Source organism: Anopheles coustani, chromosome 3, assembly GCF_943734705.1.
Source record: "Anopheles coustani chromosome 3, idAnoCousDA_361_x.2, whole genome shotgun sequence".
Classification (NCBI taxonomy): domain Eukaryota; kingdom Metazoa; phylum Arthropoda; class Insecta; order Diptera; family Culicidae; genus Anopheles; species Anopheles coustani.
In genome coordinates this window covers 9386841-9406808 of record NC_071288.1, presented here as the reverse complement: position 1 = coordinate 9406808, position 19968 = coordinate 9386841, and the positions used below count along the sequence as shown (strand labels likewise).

The following is a 19968-nucleotide window of genomic DNA, read 5'->3' as shown; positions in this document are numbered from 1 at the left end:
CCATCCCAAAATGTGTGTGTGTGTGTTTCGCTAGACAAGGGCGGCAGAGGACGACACTGTTGTGTGTCCCGTGTTCTCAGCTTCCTTCAGCTTGAACCACCGAAAAAGGAAAACGCTGCCAAAGGAGCTGAAAGCCGAATGGTTATTGTTGAAAATCATTCGCTTTCCTGCACAAGCTCGAAGGCACTACACTTCTCTGCAGCATTGCGATGAACAACGACCCCGGACCAGAATGGAAATGAGGATTGATAAGATTACTTCTCAAGGCCCCCCGTACTTTAAAATTCATTCACCCCGAAAAGTGGAATCATCCATCACATGTGCGTTATTTACGAAGATGTTTACCGGCTTAAAAAGCCGAAGCGAGTCCTTTTCGTGTAAAGCTGGAACGAAACTTACGGCCTACAAACAAACACAAAAAGAAGTAGAATTGTTTGAGAAACACTCGAGATATTTTGGGCCAAGTTGGGCCAAGCCTACACGGAAAACGAGCCCATTTTCAACCGAAATTAAGCCTTAATCCTCCCGGGCCCTTTTTTGGGGGGGGTCTCCACAGCAAACAAAGGAGAGTTAAAAGTTTTGAAAGGATTCAAAAAAAAATCTTCAACAAAAAACAACACCAGTTTACATTGAGCAAAGGGTTCACTAAAAGCCGTAAAACTATGAACCAGACAGCCACGGCCAGTCAGCAGGGATGTGTCCCCTTGTTACACATCTTCTTCGAAAATCGAAGATTCTTTGTGGCGACGACCTTCATCGAAGGAAAGTTGTACTTCCAGGTCGTTTCGGCGGGGTACAACAAATATCTGAGGATCGTTAAAGAGAGCAACCGACAAGAAACCAGGGCCAACCGTTGCAAATTTATAGTAGATCCCATCGAAGATACACGGTCAAAGTGTCATTAGGTTCCGGGGGGTAGGCCCTAATTAGCATTTTCATCTTGGGCCGATGGAAATTATTTGGCCCGCCCATGACCGCGCTCTAATGAGCGTTGCTCGTCGGCGGGTAGGACAAGAACTCGTAGACGTCGTCGCAAGATACATGACGCTCCTCCATTACCATTGCTTAATGTTTCAATTTCTTCGAATACGTTTGCCGATTTTAAAGAAAAGCTAAAGGAGAGAGTGAAATCAACCGAACATTGAAAGTCGCAAATGAAAGTACGTTAAACTTAGTCCACCTCATGGCAGTGGGTGTTAAGAAAATCGTGCTTCCGGTGCTGTTCGACGACTATGGCAATGGAACATACACACAAAGGTTCACGTAACGGAAGGAAGCTAATCTTAATTGATTCGCTGCTTATAGCTTATATTACTTCAGTCAACGACGTCGTCAAGCCAGACTGGAGAAGTACAGCAAGCATATCAACACACATACACACACACACAGACATAGCTGTCGACCACACTATCTTGCGCTTCAATCTAATCAATTAAGAATGGTCCATCCAGGAGACCATTTTTCAAGACCTGAAACGGAGAAGACGCCATACTTCCCCCGCGAGGGAGGAAAAGCTCACGAGGGCTTTCGTAAGAAGGATGTGCTCTTTTTCTGCACGAGTCCCTGCTTCTTCTGGGGTGCCTTTTTCCGACAAAAGGTCACCGGGTCCTTGGTCTTCGATGATCGTGTGTGCGTGTGTGGGTGTACATGCCCCTCCAGGGAAAACCCAGGGAGACAGTGATGGAAAAGGAAGAAAAATGAGCCAACTAGACGAAGGGATAAAAGTTGGCACCGTCGTCTCCCGGGTTGGGAAACACTCTACGGGCACGACGATAATAAGGTGCACAAATTCGATTTGTTGCAGGCAAAATAAATCATGCCGGTCTCCGCCTGACGGCGGACGGTGAAGGAAAACGCAACACGCTGTGGTGTCGACGAACTTGAGACTTCAACGTTTATTCTGACGTACACTCACTCGGGGGAGCTTGTCGCTTCGAAGCGTGCGGTTGGAATTCCCGGTGGGAAGGGGGAATTGCCACTATCCGGTAAGGTCTTGATGAAGAGTAGACCATTGTTGATCGAGTTATCGGAACAGAAAAGAAAACATAGTGAAAAAATTGAAATACAAAGACACACCCCTTTCCACTCGAGATTGAAGAAGATGCTGTAACGTTGAGACATTCAAAGAATACTTTATATAACCATTACGGATCGACGTAGGAAGTCAGTTTCTTACTTAGGGAAATTATATTGCTGTAAAGAGATGATGATCGTAACATTTAAGAGTATTCGAAACCGATTCAAAACATACTCAATAAACTTTTCAATAATGTAATAAAAGAAAAAGCTTCCCATTTCTTTGATGGCTATCGAAAATGAGTGCACACATTTCCCTCAGTTTAACGAATTTCTAACAAAAGTCTTCGAGCGTCTAAAAGACGATAGTGTAAGTATTTTTGCCGACCATTTTTCAGGTACGGTAAGTACTCCTCCGAAAGATACCATTTCCCGGTGTTGGAAAATGCCGCACGGCCAAGTGAAATAAACGCCGGGATGGTGCTTCTTGGCAAACGGAAATGAGAATAGCGCTTGACATGCTGATGAATCTACCGATACGGGCTGACGTTGACGGTCAACAGGACGGTCGAGATGGTTCCGTTCCATTTCGCTATCTACTGATCATTGGAGAATTTCACCTGCATACCAAAAAAAACTAACAAAAAAGCAGAAGGAAATGTAAAGAGCCATTCAGAAATGCTCAAATGCTCTCGTCTGCCGTTTTTTTACAACTCTCCCTGTGGCGTCCTTGATCTATAAAACGCCACCCTCACTAAGCAAACAGTTTTATATTGAAAACCGGCGCATAATATTTCTGGAATTGGCGGGGATATTATTTTTGCGATTTTTGTGAATTTTTTTTTTTCAGATAATTTTCAACATTCAATGTTACGACATTGAAGCGATGTTCACGGACGGTAGCGAAAAAGAATTGAGAATTCATTGAGAAAACATTACAGAAAATGGCGCTTCATTCAGATTTCTTTGGTCTCTTTTTTTTAAAGCTCCGGAAGCCGACAGCAAGGTCAAGCATTCAGTCGCTTCCAGGACGATATTGGTAAAAATAAGATATTTGCATATCCATCACAAAACAGCACAAACGAAAGTGCGACCGGATCAGACAAAGGAAAACAGAGTAAGACAACTTTCTGCTCTTCGATTTTCTTCCCGGTAAAGTCAGCTTAAAACAGCAGTACTTGCTGTACAAATTTCCGGCATTCAATCTTTCCAAATATGTACGCTTTTTCGGAATCGGAACTGTTTTTAGAAGCATCCTTGGTAAGGAAAGGAACTTATACTGTTTGGAAGGCAGCTTTAGAACAACAGAAAGTAGAGCCAATTGAGCAGAATATGGAAACAAATATCCATTTCATCCGTAAAGAGCAACAAACACCAAATGGTTTTCTTGTTCTTAATTTTTCCCGAGTTCAAACAAAGTAGGATCCTTTCATGTTGATTGTGTGTGTGTTTGTGGTAAACCCTATGGTCATGTATACTCTATTTACGGCTCAATTAGTAGAAGGATCATTTCAACCGAGAGAAAATGTACCAGAGTGCGGTAAAAAAGCACAACCACTATCGGAACCGAACGATTATGTACCAGTGAAGTGTGTACACTCGCCGGGAAAAGTCGTCCTGGGAAAGTGCTGCAGAAAAAGCTCGACTCAATGTCGGCTGTGGAGAGCAGTGAATGAATTGTTTATTGTTGTAACGCTCACTCACTGCACAATTGCGATTGCGGTGGTTTGTGGTGGTCTTGCCTTTGCGAGATGAAAACTCAATAGGGTCGGCACTTCTTGGAATGGGTGCTGAATTTGTTGAACTGTTCTGCAAACAAGCTGCTCGAAGTGGGTTGAAGAGAGCACTGGGAAGGGCCCAACAAGAAGAGTTGGCTGTGGCAGGCTTTTGCGTTGGTTTCTTTGATTCTTAAAAAGCCTATTTTCAAACGTTAAGTTCCGCATCGAAAGTGGGGCAAGTGCAATTCAAACCGAACCGGCAGCGAGTTATAATTCAAAGAGGTTACAAAGAGGGAGAAAAATGCACCATTATGTATGAAAAGAGCAAACACGAGTGAATCTTGTTCTATAAAAGATTTCGCCTTTGGTTTATAAAACATGTTCGCAACGAAAACAATCAACACATGAATATAAAATGCGTACACGAAAAAACTCATTTGGATGCAAATTAAAATTTATTTTTGAAAAACCGTTACATGCTTTTGCCAAATACTGTGCATTTTGCAAATCATCCCGGTCCCGAAAGGACCGACACACGCTGGCAATATGTTTCAACATTTGTCCACGACTGTAAACCCCGCATCCGAGCCGACCCTTCTGCATCACAGTACGTGACGAAGATGAAGCGACAGGGGACTGCTGCCTCACAAAAAAGGGCCATTTTTCAGGCGGAAAAAGGGAACCAAAGAAGAGTGTCGGATAGCCCGAAGAGGAATCTTGTTCGCTTGTTCCCTTGCTGCCTTCGGCATGGGTTTCCCGAAAAAGAAAACCGGTCACCGCCATCATCATCATCATCATCATCATCATCATCATCGTCGTTGTTGTCGGTCGGAGAGGGAAACACAACACACTGACAGCGGCTGCTGCGCTAGCGCAGTAGAGGAAAACGCAAACAAACACCAGTGTGTAGAGAGACTGTGTGTCCTGTTTACCCCTATAAAATGACCACCACCATAAAGCCAGGGGTGCAAACATGCCTGCGGGTACGTGGTGAATGCGAGACAAAGTGGGCGATCGAGCGAGCAGCAGTCGGGGAAAAAATACGACGCGATCGTGAAGCAAAGATATCCATTTACAGCTGCGTCGAAGTGCCCGACGATGATGGTCCAACGGCGACCGGCAGCTTACATCCAAGGTAAGCTCCTCTCCGCTCGACCGGGTCGTCGTCGTCGGCTCAATCCGGCCTGAAATATTATCCATCCATCATTGCCCCTGCGTGCGATGACTCGACGGATGAATGTTCCCTTCACTCGCGTCGTGCGTGTCACGTCCACATTAGAGTTGACTGCGTTTACCACATTTTGCCGGCTTCTGCGAAAAATGCGTGGAAATGACTCTAATTCAAGCGGTCGCGCAAAAGAATGACTCTCTGGTCGGGCGTCCTCCACCTTCTTCCACGTGTGTATGTGTGCATGAGTGTGCCAGTTTTCTTCAAGACATCAGGGGGGTTCCCTCACTGTTTGCAACTACCTGTGCGTGCATTTCACTGCCGCCTGTTGTCCCCACGAACTCGGAAGACAACCGCGAGGAGCATACTTCTCGCGTCATTATTATTGTTATTATTATTATTATTATCGGCAAAAGTGGGCTTGGCGGGCGCAGATGGTTGTCAAAGGCATGACAACAAACGATCGTTTGTCTCTGTCCTTCGCGTGACGAGCTGCAACAACCATCAACGTAGAGTTTGTTATTTGTTGATTATCTGTTCGGTCTGCGATTTGTTTACGCCGGGTGGTGGGTGCAATTGTATTGTTCCTTTTGGTGTCATTATTTTCAATGTCAGTTGCAGCCAACTTCAAATGCAATTTTACCCGGTTTTACACGTGAATGCATATTAAAATTGAAAAAAATATTACCCTCGAAAAATAAAATGCACATATGATTGTAAAAAATATAACTGTTTTAAAAAAATAAATATTTAAATCGCATTTCCTTTTAAAAACAAGGGTGGTAACCCTCGTCCTACCTTTTCGCGAATGTAATCCAATATCCTGAATAATCTCCCCGACAATTCCCAGTATAACATTCAACCGCGAAATAAAAGCCACTAACAGCAGCAACACAAAGCACAGCAGAGAGTACGATCAATCATTCGCCAGCCCGTGAATAAAACATACACATCGCGGCAGCCGCTGCATATTTTTGTTCTTCGCTGTCATTTCATCCTGCTGTGCCTACTTCGGTTAGTTCCATTTTGTTTCGCACTTCCATTCTGGCATGGAACGCGGTCGCGAGCGGATCGAAACGTGGACGTGAAACGCGAAGGCCAACAACTCCGCGGTGTGCCAGCGAAGCAGCGCAATCTCGCGTCTTGCCATTCCTTTCGCACGCAAGGGGCATGATCGGGGTCTAAGCTTTTATATCTCCCTTGCTCGCGCCATTCTGTGTGGCTCGGTCGTGGTGTTCCAAGCGAGCGCATTCAATTGTATTAACCCTCAAGTGCCATTGTGCCGTATGCTTTAGGCAGTTTATGAATAGGCAGTCGATATGAATACCGTGGGATCATATGAGTGTCAGTGTTCTCTTCGACAAAAAGTAAACAAAAGTTTTCAACTTTCCAACGATCAAGAGTTGCAGAGAAAATGTGACGCTCATAACCAGTTTAAATAATCGAATCTTTTGGGATGTTTTCAAAATATAAATGTTTGTTGCTCTGCACCAACCATAGAGGAAACCGGCATCCAAGGGTTAACCCTAGATACAAATCTCTCTTTTACGCTTGTGTGGAGGGTTTGGCAGTCGCACTCACACCGATACGTAAGCTGTACGCGAGCTGATCGAATAAGCAGCCCTTCACTCTTGCCAGTGCCCTTTTTCCCTTTATTCCCTACGAAACACTAACGAGCCCTATAGAAGAGAAGCACTGGTACGCGGGGGTTTGAGCGAGAGAATGAGAAACAAATTTGAGTTTCCATCTCTTTTCAACCACCGTAACTAGCCGCTTGCTTCAGGGTTGCCAGTTTCACCGAACGATGACGGCGGCAGCCTCATCAATTCACGGTTTGCTGCGTTCGTCGTCATCAAACATCAAGAAAAACCCTTGGATCGGAGTGCTCAAACGCAGTGGAAACCATCCAACCATTGCTGACAACGACTTGCCGCCGTCCGTACCACCCTCAGCCGTAGCCCTTTGCTATGCGCACCATGACCTTTCGCATCGTCTTCCTCCAACCCCGTGGAAACACCGAGCATACACCTGATGGGGCTTCCTTCTGGTCGGCTCCCGCCGCCAGCCGCATGTTTACTCTGCTTCTTCTCGTCTCGCTCCCGTCTCCCCCACCTGTCTAGCGTCTTTTCAAAACATACTCCCGATCGCTTTTCAGCTGTTTATCTGCAGCATGGGAACTGTCCCCTTTGCCGCCTGCAATATTTTACCGCACTACCACCATACGTTGTGGTTTCTTTCTTGACATTTCTTTCGCTTTTGCATCCTGAAAGTGATCACAGGATGCAATACATATTTACGGCAAACCCACGATCGGTTTCCGTCCCCTCGTAGATTGATGTCAACGCGCGAAAAACGGGAAAATCCCACAAGAAACGTGATGTGGTATTTACTTACCATTCACCGGGTGGTCGGTCGGCTTATGGTCGTTTCTGTGTTCGCTTCAGGGTTCGACCAGCTTCCGTCGTCGTTCGCTTCTGGCTCGCCGCGCGTTTCGTCTGCCGGCCGGAACACGGTGTTGAGGATGATACTCCCGCTGGCAACGGAAAGGATGTGCTGCGGCACTTTAGCTGGCACGCTTCCGTTCACAATTTCACAAAAGGGCAAACAAGCACGCGAGACACCCTATTCTGGCTGGCGCTGGAGTAAAAAATTGCACGACGACGCTAATGGTGGAAAATTCCGCATACACACACAAGCACGGCACACGTACACAGAGGCGCCCAACACACCAACACAGGGACACACACAAGAGCACAGGCAAACGATTGTGGGGCACAATGAGGTGCTTGGGACCTTTTGGAGAATTTCTTTAGGAAACCGGAGCCTTTAAAAATGCAAGCCTGCTTTAATCAGAAAACCACACGCACGACAAACAAACGCCTACTAGATAGAGCCCTTCGGGTGGTGAGGGTCGTTCCGAAGCAGGGAGCGGGTTGAAAGGGTGGTACAGCGCGTCCGGTGAAGCGGGTTGCTATTGTTCCGTCACAGCCAGCGGCGCTATGAAGGAGTTTTCCCCGTTTGTTTTATTTGTGCTCCGCAACAGTAAACGTCAAACACCAAAAACTAAAAAGAAACACAGGCAGCGCCACGATAAAGACGACAGCGGCGGGACGGTGCGGTTATATTCGTTCTCTTTCTGTCCCTATCTCTGTACCGCTTTCATTTGCTTTCCCTCTCTTTTTCTCTCTCTCTCGAGCGTGCTTGTTCCAGCGAAGAGTCCCGGTGCAGCGGGGTGCTGGTGGCGTCCAAGTCGGAGTTCACTGCTCCGGATGCTGTTATTTCACAACGGTAAGGACACCAGCGCGAGTCATTCCGCTAGGAAAAGTCCTTGTCCTGCTTGGCACACGTATCCGAAAATAAGACGCTCAAATGGCTGTTGCCAGGCTTCCCACTTTCCTACGCGAATAGTGCAATTTCATCACCGACGCACCGCCACGAAACAACGCGCTTGCTGCAGCAGGACGCGTACTTAATGCACCCCAGTTTCGGCGGGCACGAATTTAGCACAGAACACTTCCCAAAAACCACTATGTAACGACACGCACAGGCTGCGTTGGAAGCTTCGACCAGAAAGCGAGCTGTAGCGTCCGACGGAAATTCAACCTCTTTTTCGCATTCGAACAAGTTTTCAGTAGCAGCAGCAGAGCAGCGGCACACCACGACGATCGTGTACGTTGACTCGCTCGAGCACGCACACCGCGCCGAGGAGAGTGCGCTTTCGCTCTCTCACTCGCAAACCGGGAGATTGGCGTTCTCGCTCTTGCTTTGGTTAATGCTTCGAAAACCGGTCTCGCTTTTCTAGATTCCCTTTCGAGCCATACAAACGGGCCAACCTTTCAATGCCCTATAACCGTTTCAAACCGGTTGACTTTACGTCACCGCATGTATACACTGTAATCGATGTAACAATGTGTGTATAGCCAACTCAACACACACAATCGAATATCCCACATTTTGTATGGAATTTTACCAACCATATTGTAAACCGGTTCATAACCGGTTCAGACATTCGTGCGTTGTTTACGAGAGGTGACAGCTTTGACAGAGAGCGTATGTCAGTTTGCTCTCAGTAAAACGTTTTCAAGCAAAACACGATCCGAAACGTCGGTTGACAAGAACAATTTTTTAACAATAAAATTAAAATAGTTTTTTTATATTCGAAGTACACATTTCTGTGTAAAACGCAATGTATGTAACTTCTACTGAAAATTCCATGTTAATGATATAATAACGAATAAGTTTTTCAAACATACAAAGAGTGTTGTTTGTTTCACTAAAGTCACCCACGAAATTAAACGACAAATGCCTAATAACTGACTGTAACAATGTAAAGTTTAAAGACACAATACGCATTGCTAGTTTCCTTATTTTGCTGATGCATTACTCCAAATAGCTTGAGGTATACGCTTTGTGTTTCGTTACTCTATGAAAATATGAATTCGATCATTGGGATGCCCCCTGCTCTCCATCGCCTCTTTTATCAACCTATCAAATCAATCGGGATTAAATTTGTTTGCTATACATAGTTCATTTATGTTTTGAAACACGGAAGAAATCGAATTAAGAGCTGTAGTTCGAAAACGTACTATTCAATTTGTGGCATTTCAAATTTCAGCCATTAACTTTATTGAACTGTTATTTATATGGATGTCAATTTAAATTTGTCTTTATTCCATTAAACATGCGTTCTATGCATTCACATATGAATGCTGGATAAAGTAACAACCCTGTGTTGCTGGATAAAGTAAAAAACTAAGATACACGTGTAGTAATACATTGTTTCTAGTTGACCGATGGATTATTACCACATCGCGGGGACCGCACCACCACGAGGCAGGCGAAAATTAAATTACACACTTCATTATACAACGAATGCCGTCCGCGTAGGTTTGATTGATTGAATCTCCAAACAGGCGGGCAGCCGGGCAAACCGTTCGCCAGCAGCTTAAGATGAAAGTTGTTGAAACGAAGAAACGGTTGGCGCGAACGAACGAAAACGTCAATCAATCCACCGGGCTACTTCACACGCCATCGCCATTCGGAACCCCGGCGGATAGTTCAGCACCGTTACAAAGAAAGGGAAAATGTGCCCTCGACTGGAACAGTCATGGTTTTGATTTTCCGAACCGTTCCGTCTCTTCCCTTGCCATCCCTCGCACCAATTCCATGCAGGGGAGCCAAGAGAAAAAGTATCTGGCTTTGGTTCGAAGTGAAAGATAATGACCCCCTGATCGAGGCAAAGGGTGAGGGTTTTTAATTTCTTTTTTCTTCCGAAAGGGGAATCTGTGAAATGCATTTTTACCATGCGATCGTGAATGTTGCATGATGATCATGCAATCATATTTTGAGGTTAGCGATAACACTTGTATAATAGAAAAAAAAGGTTTTTTATTACCTAAAATACATGAACAATTATGTTTTCATTCAAAGCGAATTATTAACACTTTTTATTAACTTAATTAACTTTAAAAAAGGAACTATAAAAAAGAAACTTAAAAAAAAAAATAAAACAATAACTAAATTGCTAAAACGGCGGAACGCGTTTTGGGGTCACGCTCCACACTAGTAATCTTTTTCACCCACAATTAACTTAAGAGCATCGGCGACAATAAGCATGTCTCTTCTCCACTTACGACCTTCAATAACACTAATTTAGTTGATCAGGGAGATGTGCAATGGCAGCGGATCATTATCCACCCGTCGGATAGTCTGTTATGTACCCGCCCACTGACCACGACAAAGTTCGCGGTCTTTTGCCTCATACGGAGACGTTTTTTTTGCACGCAATGCAAGATGGAGCCTGCAGCTCGTATCAATAATTAGCAGCTGTGATTTGAATGGCCGCTTGGCGTTCCCCTTGCGACATTTGAATACCACTGAGCGACGTCCGCGGGATCGTACGGGTCCAAATGACAGTTTGACATTGTCTCCTCGGACGAGGACGGATCAGGTGGAGGTTAAAACGGAGCAGATAATTGACAAGACTAATTCCACAATCAAGCCCAAGCCGCGACATCGAGCCCCGTCGCATGAAGCCGGAGACCGGTTCCGGTTGAACGATGCCAACGCACGAACGTACGTGAACCCCTCAGTCACACACACTCGCACGTACTCCCAAGTTCACCCCGTCCGGAGCACGGCTGGGTCGTATGAGACACTTTGGCAGGTTAGAAGCAGGTCCTCCCGTGGTCTGGTGGGTTAATTCTTATGGCACAAACAACATTCAAACGACAGCCAAGTACAAGGCAGCGGACAGGACAAGATCTGGCGGAATTATCGCCCGGGACTACGACAGCCGGGCAAATGTATCCGTCCCGATCCGTGCGAGTGCACGATAATCTATACCGAGGGGGTCCCAGAAATGCGTAAGAACATACGCTTCACTGGAGGCGTCCATTAAGGAGCGGATTGTGTCCAACTTCAGTTGAAGGCGCTAGCAACCGGATGAAGCTGTTAATGAATATCATGTCGCTCGGAATCCACCGAGCTGCATGATTGAACCAACCATCATCGCCGTGCCAGAACACGCTAGGCAATGCTGCTCCATTCGGAACCGGGCACCGGGGTGGATGTCGCTGTGGATCTTGGAAGGACGGTACGATCTTCCCGAGCAGAGACGTTACATGTGTTCACGGCTTTGATTTCCCCCGGTGTGCCGTCGAGTGGGGGAACCGGGTTTGCCATGGTGCCGTCGTGCCGAGAAGGGGGCTCTAGTTAAATATAGGCATATAATTACCATTTTCAAATCTCGTTTTAATGTACCGTGTGTCGATGGAGCGAAGATGACTGGTTGGTTTGCCCGGTCGGATCGGTTGCACTGTTGCACCGCTGACTGCGACGCAATCCGCCGAGGTTGGTGACTTCGTTGTATTCGGAGGGGTTCTCGTTCCGTGTGCGGCTTGATCGAGTTATCGTCTTCAACGGAGCCGTTGATCCCTTGGCGGTAGGCAAACTTACTGACGCAGGGACACCAAGGGCACTTTAAATTTGTGGACTTAACGCGATAATGTCCGCTCGAGAGCGTTGAAAATGCCGTTCGCCGATTACAGGGGTACGCGATAGGGCAACCATTCGTTCTAATCCACCCTTGGGGAGTTGAGGGTAAGTACGGCGAAGCGTAGGGTAACAAATTTTCAAGAGTTTGTTTCCCAGTCTGTAAGAAATTGGTTGATGCTCCCGTCCCACACACTCGAACAGCTGCCAGCGAGCGCAATGTTAATGGTTGCATCACTTCTCCAAACTGGGTAGCGGCGCAATCCGATGGGCAACCCACTTGAACCTATCGGACCACAGCAGAAGCCGTACGAACCATGAAGATGTAGTACGCCCTGCGTACGAGAAGACACCCCGCAGCATCCACAGCATACTTTTCGGGTTATTTGGAAGGTTAGCTTGAGGAAGGAATCCGGGAAACCATCCCCGCCCGGTCTTTCCTCACGCACTCCAGGGAAGTTAATTTTAGCTCTGCCTCCCCGAAGTCCCGGGCTCGCCCTTTTCTCTTGTTTGAAACTAACGGGACTATTTCGGGGCCGGCGGTTCGAGCTGCTCATCAAACCTATCCGCGACGCCCGTGAGAAGAAGACTCGCAGGCATGTGCTGAAGGCTACCGCTACCGCCGGGTGCAGTTATTATGAACGGATTGATTCGAATTCCTCGCCGCTTGGATACAAATTATGTACGACCGCATACGCGCGCTACCGAGTAATGGGAATTTTCGCATTCTCACCGTCGCTCCTTTGCCGCGCCAGCGAACCAACAAGCCTACAACTTCATTCATTTGCGTCTGGCTGTGGAGGGATTTGGAAGGAAGAACGGCCAACAAACGGGGCAAGAAAACAAAATGTTGGACATGCCTTCCCGAGGTGGTTTACCTTGGCGCGGAAGGTTCGCCATTTTATGCCGGGTCGCAACATACGGCCACGGGTGAGTTCGTTGTCAATTTTGATCACGCCTGACGGCACGGCAAGGTTGCAACCAGCGGGCCACCGTCATACGCATCCGCAAAGGACACCGAGATCGAGTGATTGAACGATCAAGAAGTGATTGATTTCAATCCCCTTTCACTCCGGGCTCTGCAGACATTCGATAGCCTTTGGTGGACCGTAGTTCTTTTACATCTGTTCGATTGCCTTTGGCTGCATGACCTTTCCGGCCCTCTGGTTGTTTGCCCGCACACACACACACAGGTCGATGCTCCACGTTGATTCGATACCTGTATGCTCCCCGGTTTTTGACAGACCGATATTCCATTTGAGTTTGACAGACACGGTGGACATTTGGAGACTCTCACATTACGACTGTCGTGCTCAACTATGACCTAACACGATATGCAACAGACTCCACTGGCGTGATGTTTTTCTTCCCAGTGGTTTGGTGTTTTTGTGGCAGGAAGCTGGAACATGCTGGAACAACAACTTTACCTGTTCGGGGGCACGGTCTGACGTTTCACGGTCACGTTTTCTACGTCGCAGCAGCGTCGACTTCTCGGATCGGCTCGTAGGGTCGTTTCTAGCCCGACCCGTGCTGAAGAACGGCGATTGGCAACTTCGCAATAATGATTTAAACAACAGCAGCAAAAAAAAAACGAAATAATAATACACCACAACGAATCTCCGGCACTTGGGATCGACGTTAGGAGGCTTAGCTTAGACGTTAGGAAAAACCTGTTTTTCCCGCCTTCCTCCCCCCCCCCCTGTGCTACTCGTCGGTACACTCAATCACACACACACACACAGACAGGTACACACTTGTGCCCACACTCCTCCCCGTTGACACTATTATTACTCCCTTCCCCCGGGTGGACGGGTTTTCCCTTCAGGTACACTCACTTTCCACAGGCGACGCGGACGCCTTTTTCTCGCGCACCAGCGGATTGCGCTTCCGCACTAGGTTTGCGGTAAAAATCGGTGGCCGGCTCACTGCGGGATCACGATCACACGATCACTGCGAATGGGCGAAGTGCCGCTAGAAACACACCCGATGATATCGCATATCAACCGTACCGGATCCTCGTGGAACCGGCGGATGTCACTGCACACTAGGGCTTGGCTTGGAACGGCACACATACACACACACGTCTCTTGTCGATCGCACAGCTGAGCGGAAGGGTGTGCGCATGTGCGATTTTATTTGACCCTTTTTTACACTCGTCTCTGCCTGTCCGCAGAATGAGGTCACCCAAGGATCGTCTCCAACGCGGCGGCAAAAAAACGAAAAAGGCGGGCACCCGCGAAAACGGCAGATTCCACATACAAAACGAAAGGAATTCCAACGCACGGTAATAAAAAAGAACGAAAGAAAAGGTGACACACACCGCACAAAAACAGAATGCTGCACGCGAGGCGCGTTCACTACCGACCACTCCGCTCGAAAAGTGATGGAACCGAACGAATGTCGCGGACACGTCTGGACGTTGGAGTATATGCGGTACACAGTGCTGTGTGTTTCTTTTCTTTAACTTTGCCTGCCTTCCCTAGGCCTTTTCGCGTTTACGTTTGCACATCTTGGGCGCGCGCGGTGTATGTGGGGTTGATGTGGTGTTTTTTTTACCTCCTTCCTCCTTTTAACTTGTTTTTTGTTTTGTCGTAGCCGTTATCCACCGTGTGGCGTTGTTGTGTCGCGCTGGGCACGACGACGTCGTCCGGAGCCCGAAAACCGCGAGTCGCGTCAACACAGCAGGGAGAAGCGTGCGAGAGCGCGCGCGCATCGATCGCAAGTAAAGATCGCCGCAATACTAAGGCAACGGTGTACCGATACTGAGCATAAAAAGAGAAACATTTTCGAGATTCGATTCCGAACGAAAGCAACACCCTCCCCCGGTCCCAACCGGCGACTCCCCGGACCCCCGGCGGGTTCCTTCATCGACCACATGGGCCGGCGATGGTTCCCTGTTGTACGCCTGGGGTATAGGCTGCTGGAGGTCCGCCGGAGAGCGAAGCGGACGAAACCTTCACGTCGCAGCATCGCGATCGCAGCCGTGCTGTAAATGCGCACTCGCTGGAGAGACCCGCCGCCGGTTGTTAATGGCAACGCGCAATGGCCGACTTTGCTCTCGCGGGATCCGCGCGATCTCCACGCGCGCATTGAAATCTGCGTTCGCTCTCGCCGTCGGCGGCGGCGGGGAGCACTGCGGACAGCGTGCATTCTCTATTTTATGTTTTGGGGGGCGAAATGGTCGCGCTTTCTCACTCACTCCTGCGTTCACTACAGCGGTAAACTGCGGTCCGATCGGGCGCCCTCCAAGAGCTTCGATCCGTCCTCGTTGGCGCCGCGTTGTCATCGCGAGAGCGTGCATCTGTGGGGCTGCACCGGAAGCACGAAAGAGAAAAGGAACTAGATCGCCACTGCGAGTGAGTGAAAGCGAACGAAAACAAAGCATCCACCACGGGCGGAGATGCTGCTGACGGCAGGAAGATGTGTTTATTTCCAGCACAACGCAGGATACAGAGAGAGAAAGCGAGATAGAAATAGAGAGACAGATAGAGAAAAAGAGGGAGAGATCGTTGGAGAGTGATTGTGCGCATCCCGTCCCGTCTTCCAAGAAAGCGATCGCGTGGGGATGCTGCAAACCCCCTGGCCGTGCCGTGGAGAAAATGTCCAGTTACCCCACATACCCACATACCCTCACACACACCCATTCACAGTGTCTATTGAGAAAACGGGAGCAGCACGGCTTCTCCTATACGGGCTCATCTGGTTTCCTCGTTGTGGCTGCATTTCACTCCCCGCGTGTCAACCCACTTGACGTGCTTGACCCGTGCATTCCTGAAGAGTGTTTTTCCCATTATGTACCATCATCTTGAGCCCGCGAAAGATGTCGAGGCGAAACGCGGCGGTGGGCGAAGTCCGAGCAAATCCAGACCCACTTTCTTGAAGCAACTTATGCTGCATGGACGAAGGAACAACTCATGTTGGAGTTGGAGTTGATCGATCAACAAATCCAGTTAATAATTACCCATAATAAAATTTACTCAATATGCATGAATCATATTGTTTAACCTTGGATTCTTTAACTTAGCGTACCGCAAGGAAGTCTTTCAAAGAAGTCGGAATTAAGTCATGGAAATTTCAGTCAATGAATTATCTATTTTGTGATGTAAACAATTTTTATTATTCCAAACGATCTTCCATCTTTCTTCGATCAAACTGCGGATTGCGCCATGCCCACGGTCTTCATCATTCGTTCCGCCTACTCTCTCCAGTTCGCCTTCGATGCTGCCGGAGCAAAACAAGAGCACATGCTGCAGCATCCAATGGCATCGTGAAGCAACAACAGAAGAAAAAAACAGAACTATATAAAAAGAAACCAATAAACCATCACCCACTCTCCCTACCGACAACCCTACCCTAGCCGATCCCCTTGGCAACGCATCGCGCTGTTCGAGTGCAGTTTCTCCATCCTTCTCTCCTACCAATCCATCCTCATTTCCATTCCGCCGCTTCCTTCGTCGTTGTGCAACATGGCCCCCGTATAGCAGAAGAGACATCATAAATTTTTCATGCTCAAAGTGTTGTTATTCACACGCCGGCTTGGCTGGCGGCCTTCGGTTTCGGGCATTTCCTTTTCAAGCCTCGCAACAAAGGCACCGCGGACGCTCGGAACCGTTCCGGGGCCGTTAATGGCATTGCGCCGATTGCACCGATCCGTCTTTCCGTTGTTATCATTATGCTTCGGAAATCGGCTGAGATATTGGATTACGCCAGGGACCCGTCCTTGGGGCCCTGTCACATAAAGTAAACCACATTTTTGAACCGGAGAAGAAAACCAATTAATATATTCTACGATGCTTCCCTTGCTGCCTCCCAGTTCGGTCCCCTGCTTCGGCCGTGATCGAATAAACGACAGGCCGAGAATGCCATATTCACCAGAGTCGACATACCACAGCCGAAAATCACATTTTCCGCCCGGAGTATCACGACGGCGGGTGGATTACGGATGACAGTATCGAAAATAGCGTTCCCGCCAGAACCGAACGGCTGGGAGGCGGCGGGATAAGCACGTGGCCTGGGTGGGGGTGTATGTGCCATACGGGTGAGTTATAATTTTAAAACCATCCGCCATCGCACGCCACGAATCAAGCGCGATGAGATGTTGTTTCAAAATATTTTCCCATTTATGAGTCAACGTTTTCCCGCGGCCGGCTTCATCCATCAGTTGGGAAAACATAATGACTCTCCGATCGCGGGCGGAGATTGCCGGCGAACTGCCGCACTCCGACTGTCAGCTGTTCCGACGTCGGTTTCGGCGGGGGAGGTCGATGTTGTTCTTCCTTAGCTGCTGGCACGTCGGTTGGAACTTCAGGCCGATCCGGTTGGTGCTTGTTATTTTTGGAACGCCAAGATTTATACTGTTTCCTGGCCAAATCATCGGAGCAGAAGCAGTTGTTTTTTCAAATTTATTATGTGTTCAAAGAAACTCAACGAGTTTAATATTATAGAAAACATATCTATTCAATTATTAATTGGTGGTGTTCTAATATTTGGTTACCCTATCGTAATGAGTATGTTAATTTTATCTAACAACACATTATCTCAGCTGTGAGTTTGCGGATTAAAACAGAACGTTCAACGTTTCTCAATCGTTACTTCCGCACTAGAATGTGTGGTATAATGCTGCGTTTCTGATGAGGGCACAATCAAAGGCACTTCATCACCTTCATTATGCACATCATTTTCAACGTCTTCCTCCTCGTTTTCCGTGGGTTCATACGATTCCTTCCTCTTATGATCCTCATATTCGGCATGAAAGTACATTTCATTTCCCTTGGAAAGATTCAGTGGCAATTCTTCGTCGTTCAGTTCAGCTCCACTGTTTGAATAAATCGTACCGGGCTCAACAAACTCTTCATCGGCCCTTTCGTACCTTTCGAAGGGCTCGCTCTCGTCGGTGGCAGCGGTCGGACAGACAACGATTTCCTTCTGGATGATCATACGACCCCGTAGCGAACCACAACGCAATAGTTCGTCCTCACCCAGGTCGATATGCTGCTCGAAGAGGTCCTTTTCCACATCCGTCCAGGCGGTCCACTCGCTCGAATGGTACCAGCGCCAAAGCAGAACGACGGGATACACAAGAAAGAACACCAAATTCACCGCCAACTGCGTCACTCTGCGGGTGTAGGTTAGCATTGGCGTGCATGGTCAATTCCAAAATAAACGACATTTAAATCAAGCTAACCCATGCTAATATGCCGGGTCAGGCGCTTTGGGTCGAGGTTTCGTCGGAAGGGTTTAAATATTTGGACAGGAATTATGAACCCCATCCAATCCAACGGTGCTCTTTCTGGTCGGCACCCAAACGCCGTAGGCTGAGGCACGTACCTACCTGGGTGAATCATGGTACCGAAGGGATGGATGTAAATCGTCGTATCTCCACTCGCCGATCGTGGGCCAACGGAGGGATAGAGCCGCCTTCAGAGCGCCTGTTAATGAACCCAAAAATGGTTGTTAGAGGCAATAAAATGGAACCGAGCAAATTTATGCGCCTAAGATCATCCTCCGGGGAGATAACGATGAACGGCATTCAGATTAGGGAATGAAAGAAGCCTAAGCCTCTTGTGAATACTGTCATTAGTTGGTACCGGCCTCGAAATAGGGGATTAAATGTATCAAATCATTACATGGAGGTGTTTCCGTTGGCCCAATTCAAAATTTACTCAGGTAAAATATCCAACACCATCGAAAGAAGTATAACATAACATAATTTAAGCTAAAAACACAATTAAAACTCACCGAGAAATAGCATCATCAAAAGACAGTTCCACACAAACTGAAACATGACTTATTGTTACTTAACAAGCGATGTGTTTCGAGAAACGTCCAAGATCACCGAAAAATATTCATAGGACGATTACTGGAACTAAATCTTCAAACGAAATTCACATAAAAGAAATAAATAAATAACTTATTTGTAGTATTCAAAAAGCAGACAATTCTACGAGGACAGTTCCTAGATACATGGGAAGTGCAATTGCAACTATGTCACTTGATAGTTGTAATAAAATAAATATTGAAACGTGACATTCCAACCATTATTTTTACCAATCCACAAACGGGCCTGCTAGCCAAACAAGAGGCAGGTGTTAATCAATTTTCCATTGCTTCAATATCCGATGAATAAATTACACTTCTGCTCTCGTTTCGCACGTCTGTTTAATTTAAAATGAACACTTTCATCCTTGCGATGATGTAGTACGTTTCACAACAAAATCAGAACGAATTCCGAAGGTACTTGCACTTGGCGGAGGCGCGAGGTGAGCTTTATGAAAAGTAAACAGCCCGAATACACAGAAATGGGATGAGTTGAAAAGCTTTTAAAATGCACTCAATGTAACGTGCCCTGATTTATGGAAAATTGTGCATGGTACATTTTCAGGTTGGAAATGTGCCCGAAGCTTACACAAGTAAAAAACACACACAGTGCAATCAACAACCGAAAGAGTAAATACATTATTTTCATTTTCTAGCAATTTGAATTTAAGAAATGCTTCCAAATCTTTATGAGGATGCGTTATTTTAAATGCTTCACTATCCCTTAAAAATTTGTAGGACATTGAGTTTTTTTTATCAAACTACACATTACATAAACTACATAAACTGACTACATAATAACGCATCTGAGTAAAATAGACAGAGACAGATTAAGAATGTCAAGATGTTTACCTGAATCTTCTCAATCGTATCAAAACCTGATCCTAGTGAGACGCTCGATTGCGCCAATAAATACCAAGGATTACGGTGCTTTAATTGAGTTAGCACTTTTTGCCGCTACGATACCCCAGGAATGGCTGGTTGGTTCGTCCTTCGTTCGAAATCCGCACGAGCTTACGACAAATTCGTATCCACCATCTTCTAACTGCCCGCCGATGGCTACTGTGATCCTTAGCGCGGCGGAGAGTCAATCAGTGCGAAATTAATTTATCACTCATCATCGCCATCACCGTCATCGTCATGATTGCTGGTTGATTGACAGTCACCGTTGATTGCCGACCGACCGGGGCTAGACTGCCAATTTGCCGGGGATTAGCGCCATTGATTGATCGGTGGAAGATTCGCTCTTCCGTTCGA

General features: G+C 47.1%; 2 protein-coding genes across 4 annotated transcripts in view; both read right to left on the bottom strand.

The window, feature by feature from the left end:
- LOC131272010 (uncharacterized) overlaps positions 1-8522 on the bottom strand; it is a 36515-nt gene extending 27993 nt beyond the window's left edge. Inside the window, exons 1-2 of one of the 3 annotated variants that reach the window (XM_058273614.1) lie at positions 8506-8517; positions 7297-7539 (exon numbers count right to left, since the gene is read on the bottom strand). The gene's annotated coding sequence lies outside the window, so the exon portion shown is untranslated. Of the gene's footprint in view, positions 1-7296 lie in introns of all 3 variants that reach the window. The other 2 variants (XM_058273613.1, XM_058273612.1) reach the window with 2 other exon arrangements.
- Positions 8523-17466: 8944 nt separating this feature from the next.
- On the bottom strand, positions 17467-18679 carry LOC131260646 (uncharacterized). Its single transcript, XM_058262425.1, has 3 exons — positions 18634-18679; positions 18227-18323; positions 17467-18010 (listed from the first exon to the last, which is right to left on the bottom strand). The coding sequence occupies exons 1-3, from the start codon at positions 18677-18679 to the stop codon at positions 17467-17469; spliced, it is 687 nt and encodes a 228-aa protein (XP_058118408.1).
- Between the last annotated feature and the right edge of the window lie 1289 nt (positions 18680-19968).

What these genes read in the sequence shown, in the direction of transcription:
- LOC131260646 (XM_058262425.1), bottom strand. Translation starts at nt 18,679, where the DNA reads ATGTTTCAGTTTGTGTGGAACTGTCTTTTGATGATGCTATTTCTCG. An exon ending in TTTGATGATGCTATTTCTCG is followed by an intron (nt 18,324 to 18,633) that starts GTGAGTTTTAAT and finishes GTTCATTAACAG; the next exon opens with GCGCTCTGAAGGCGGCTCTA. An exon ending in CGGTACCATGATTCACCCAG is followed by an intron (nt 18,011 to 18,226) that starts GTAGGTACGTGC and finishes CTACACCCGCAG; the next exon opens with AGTGACGCAGTTGGCGGTGA.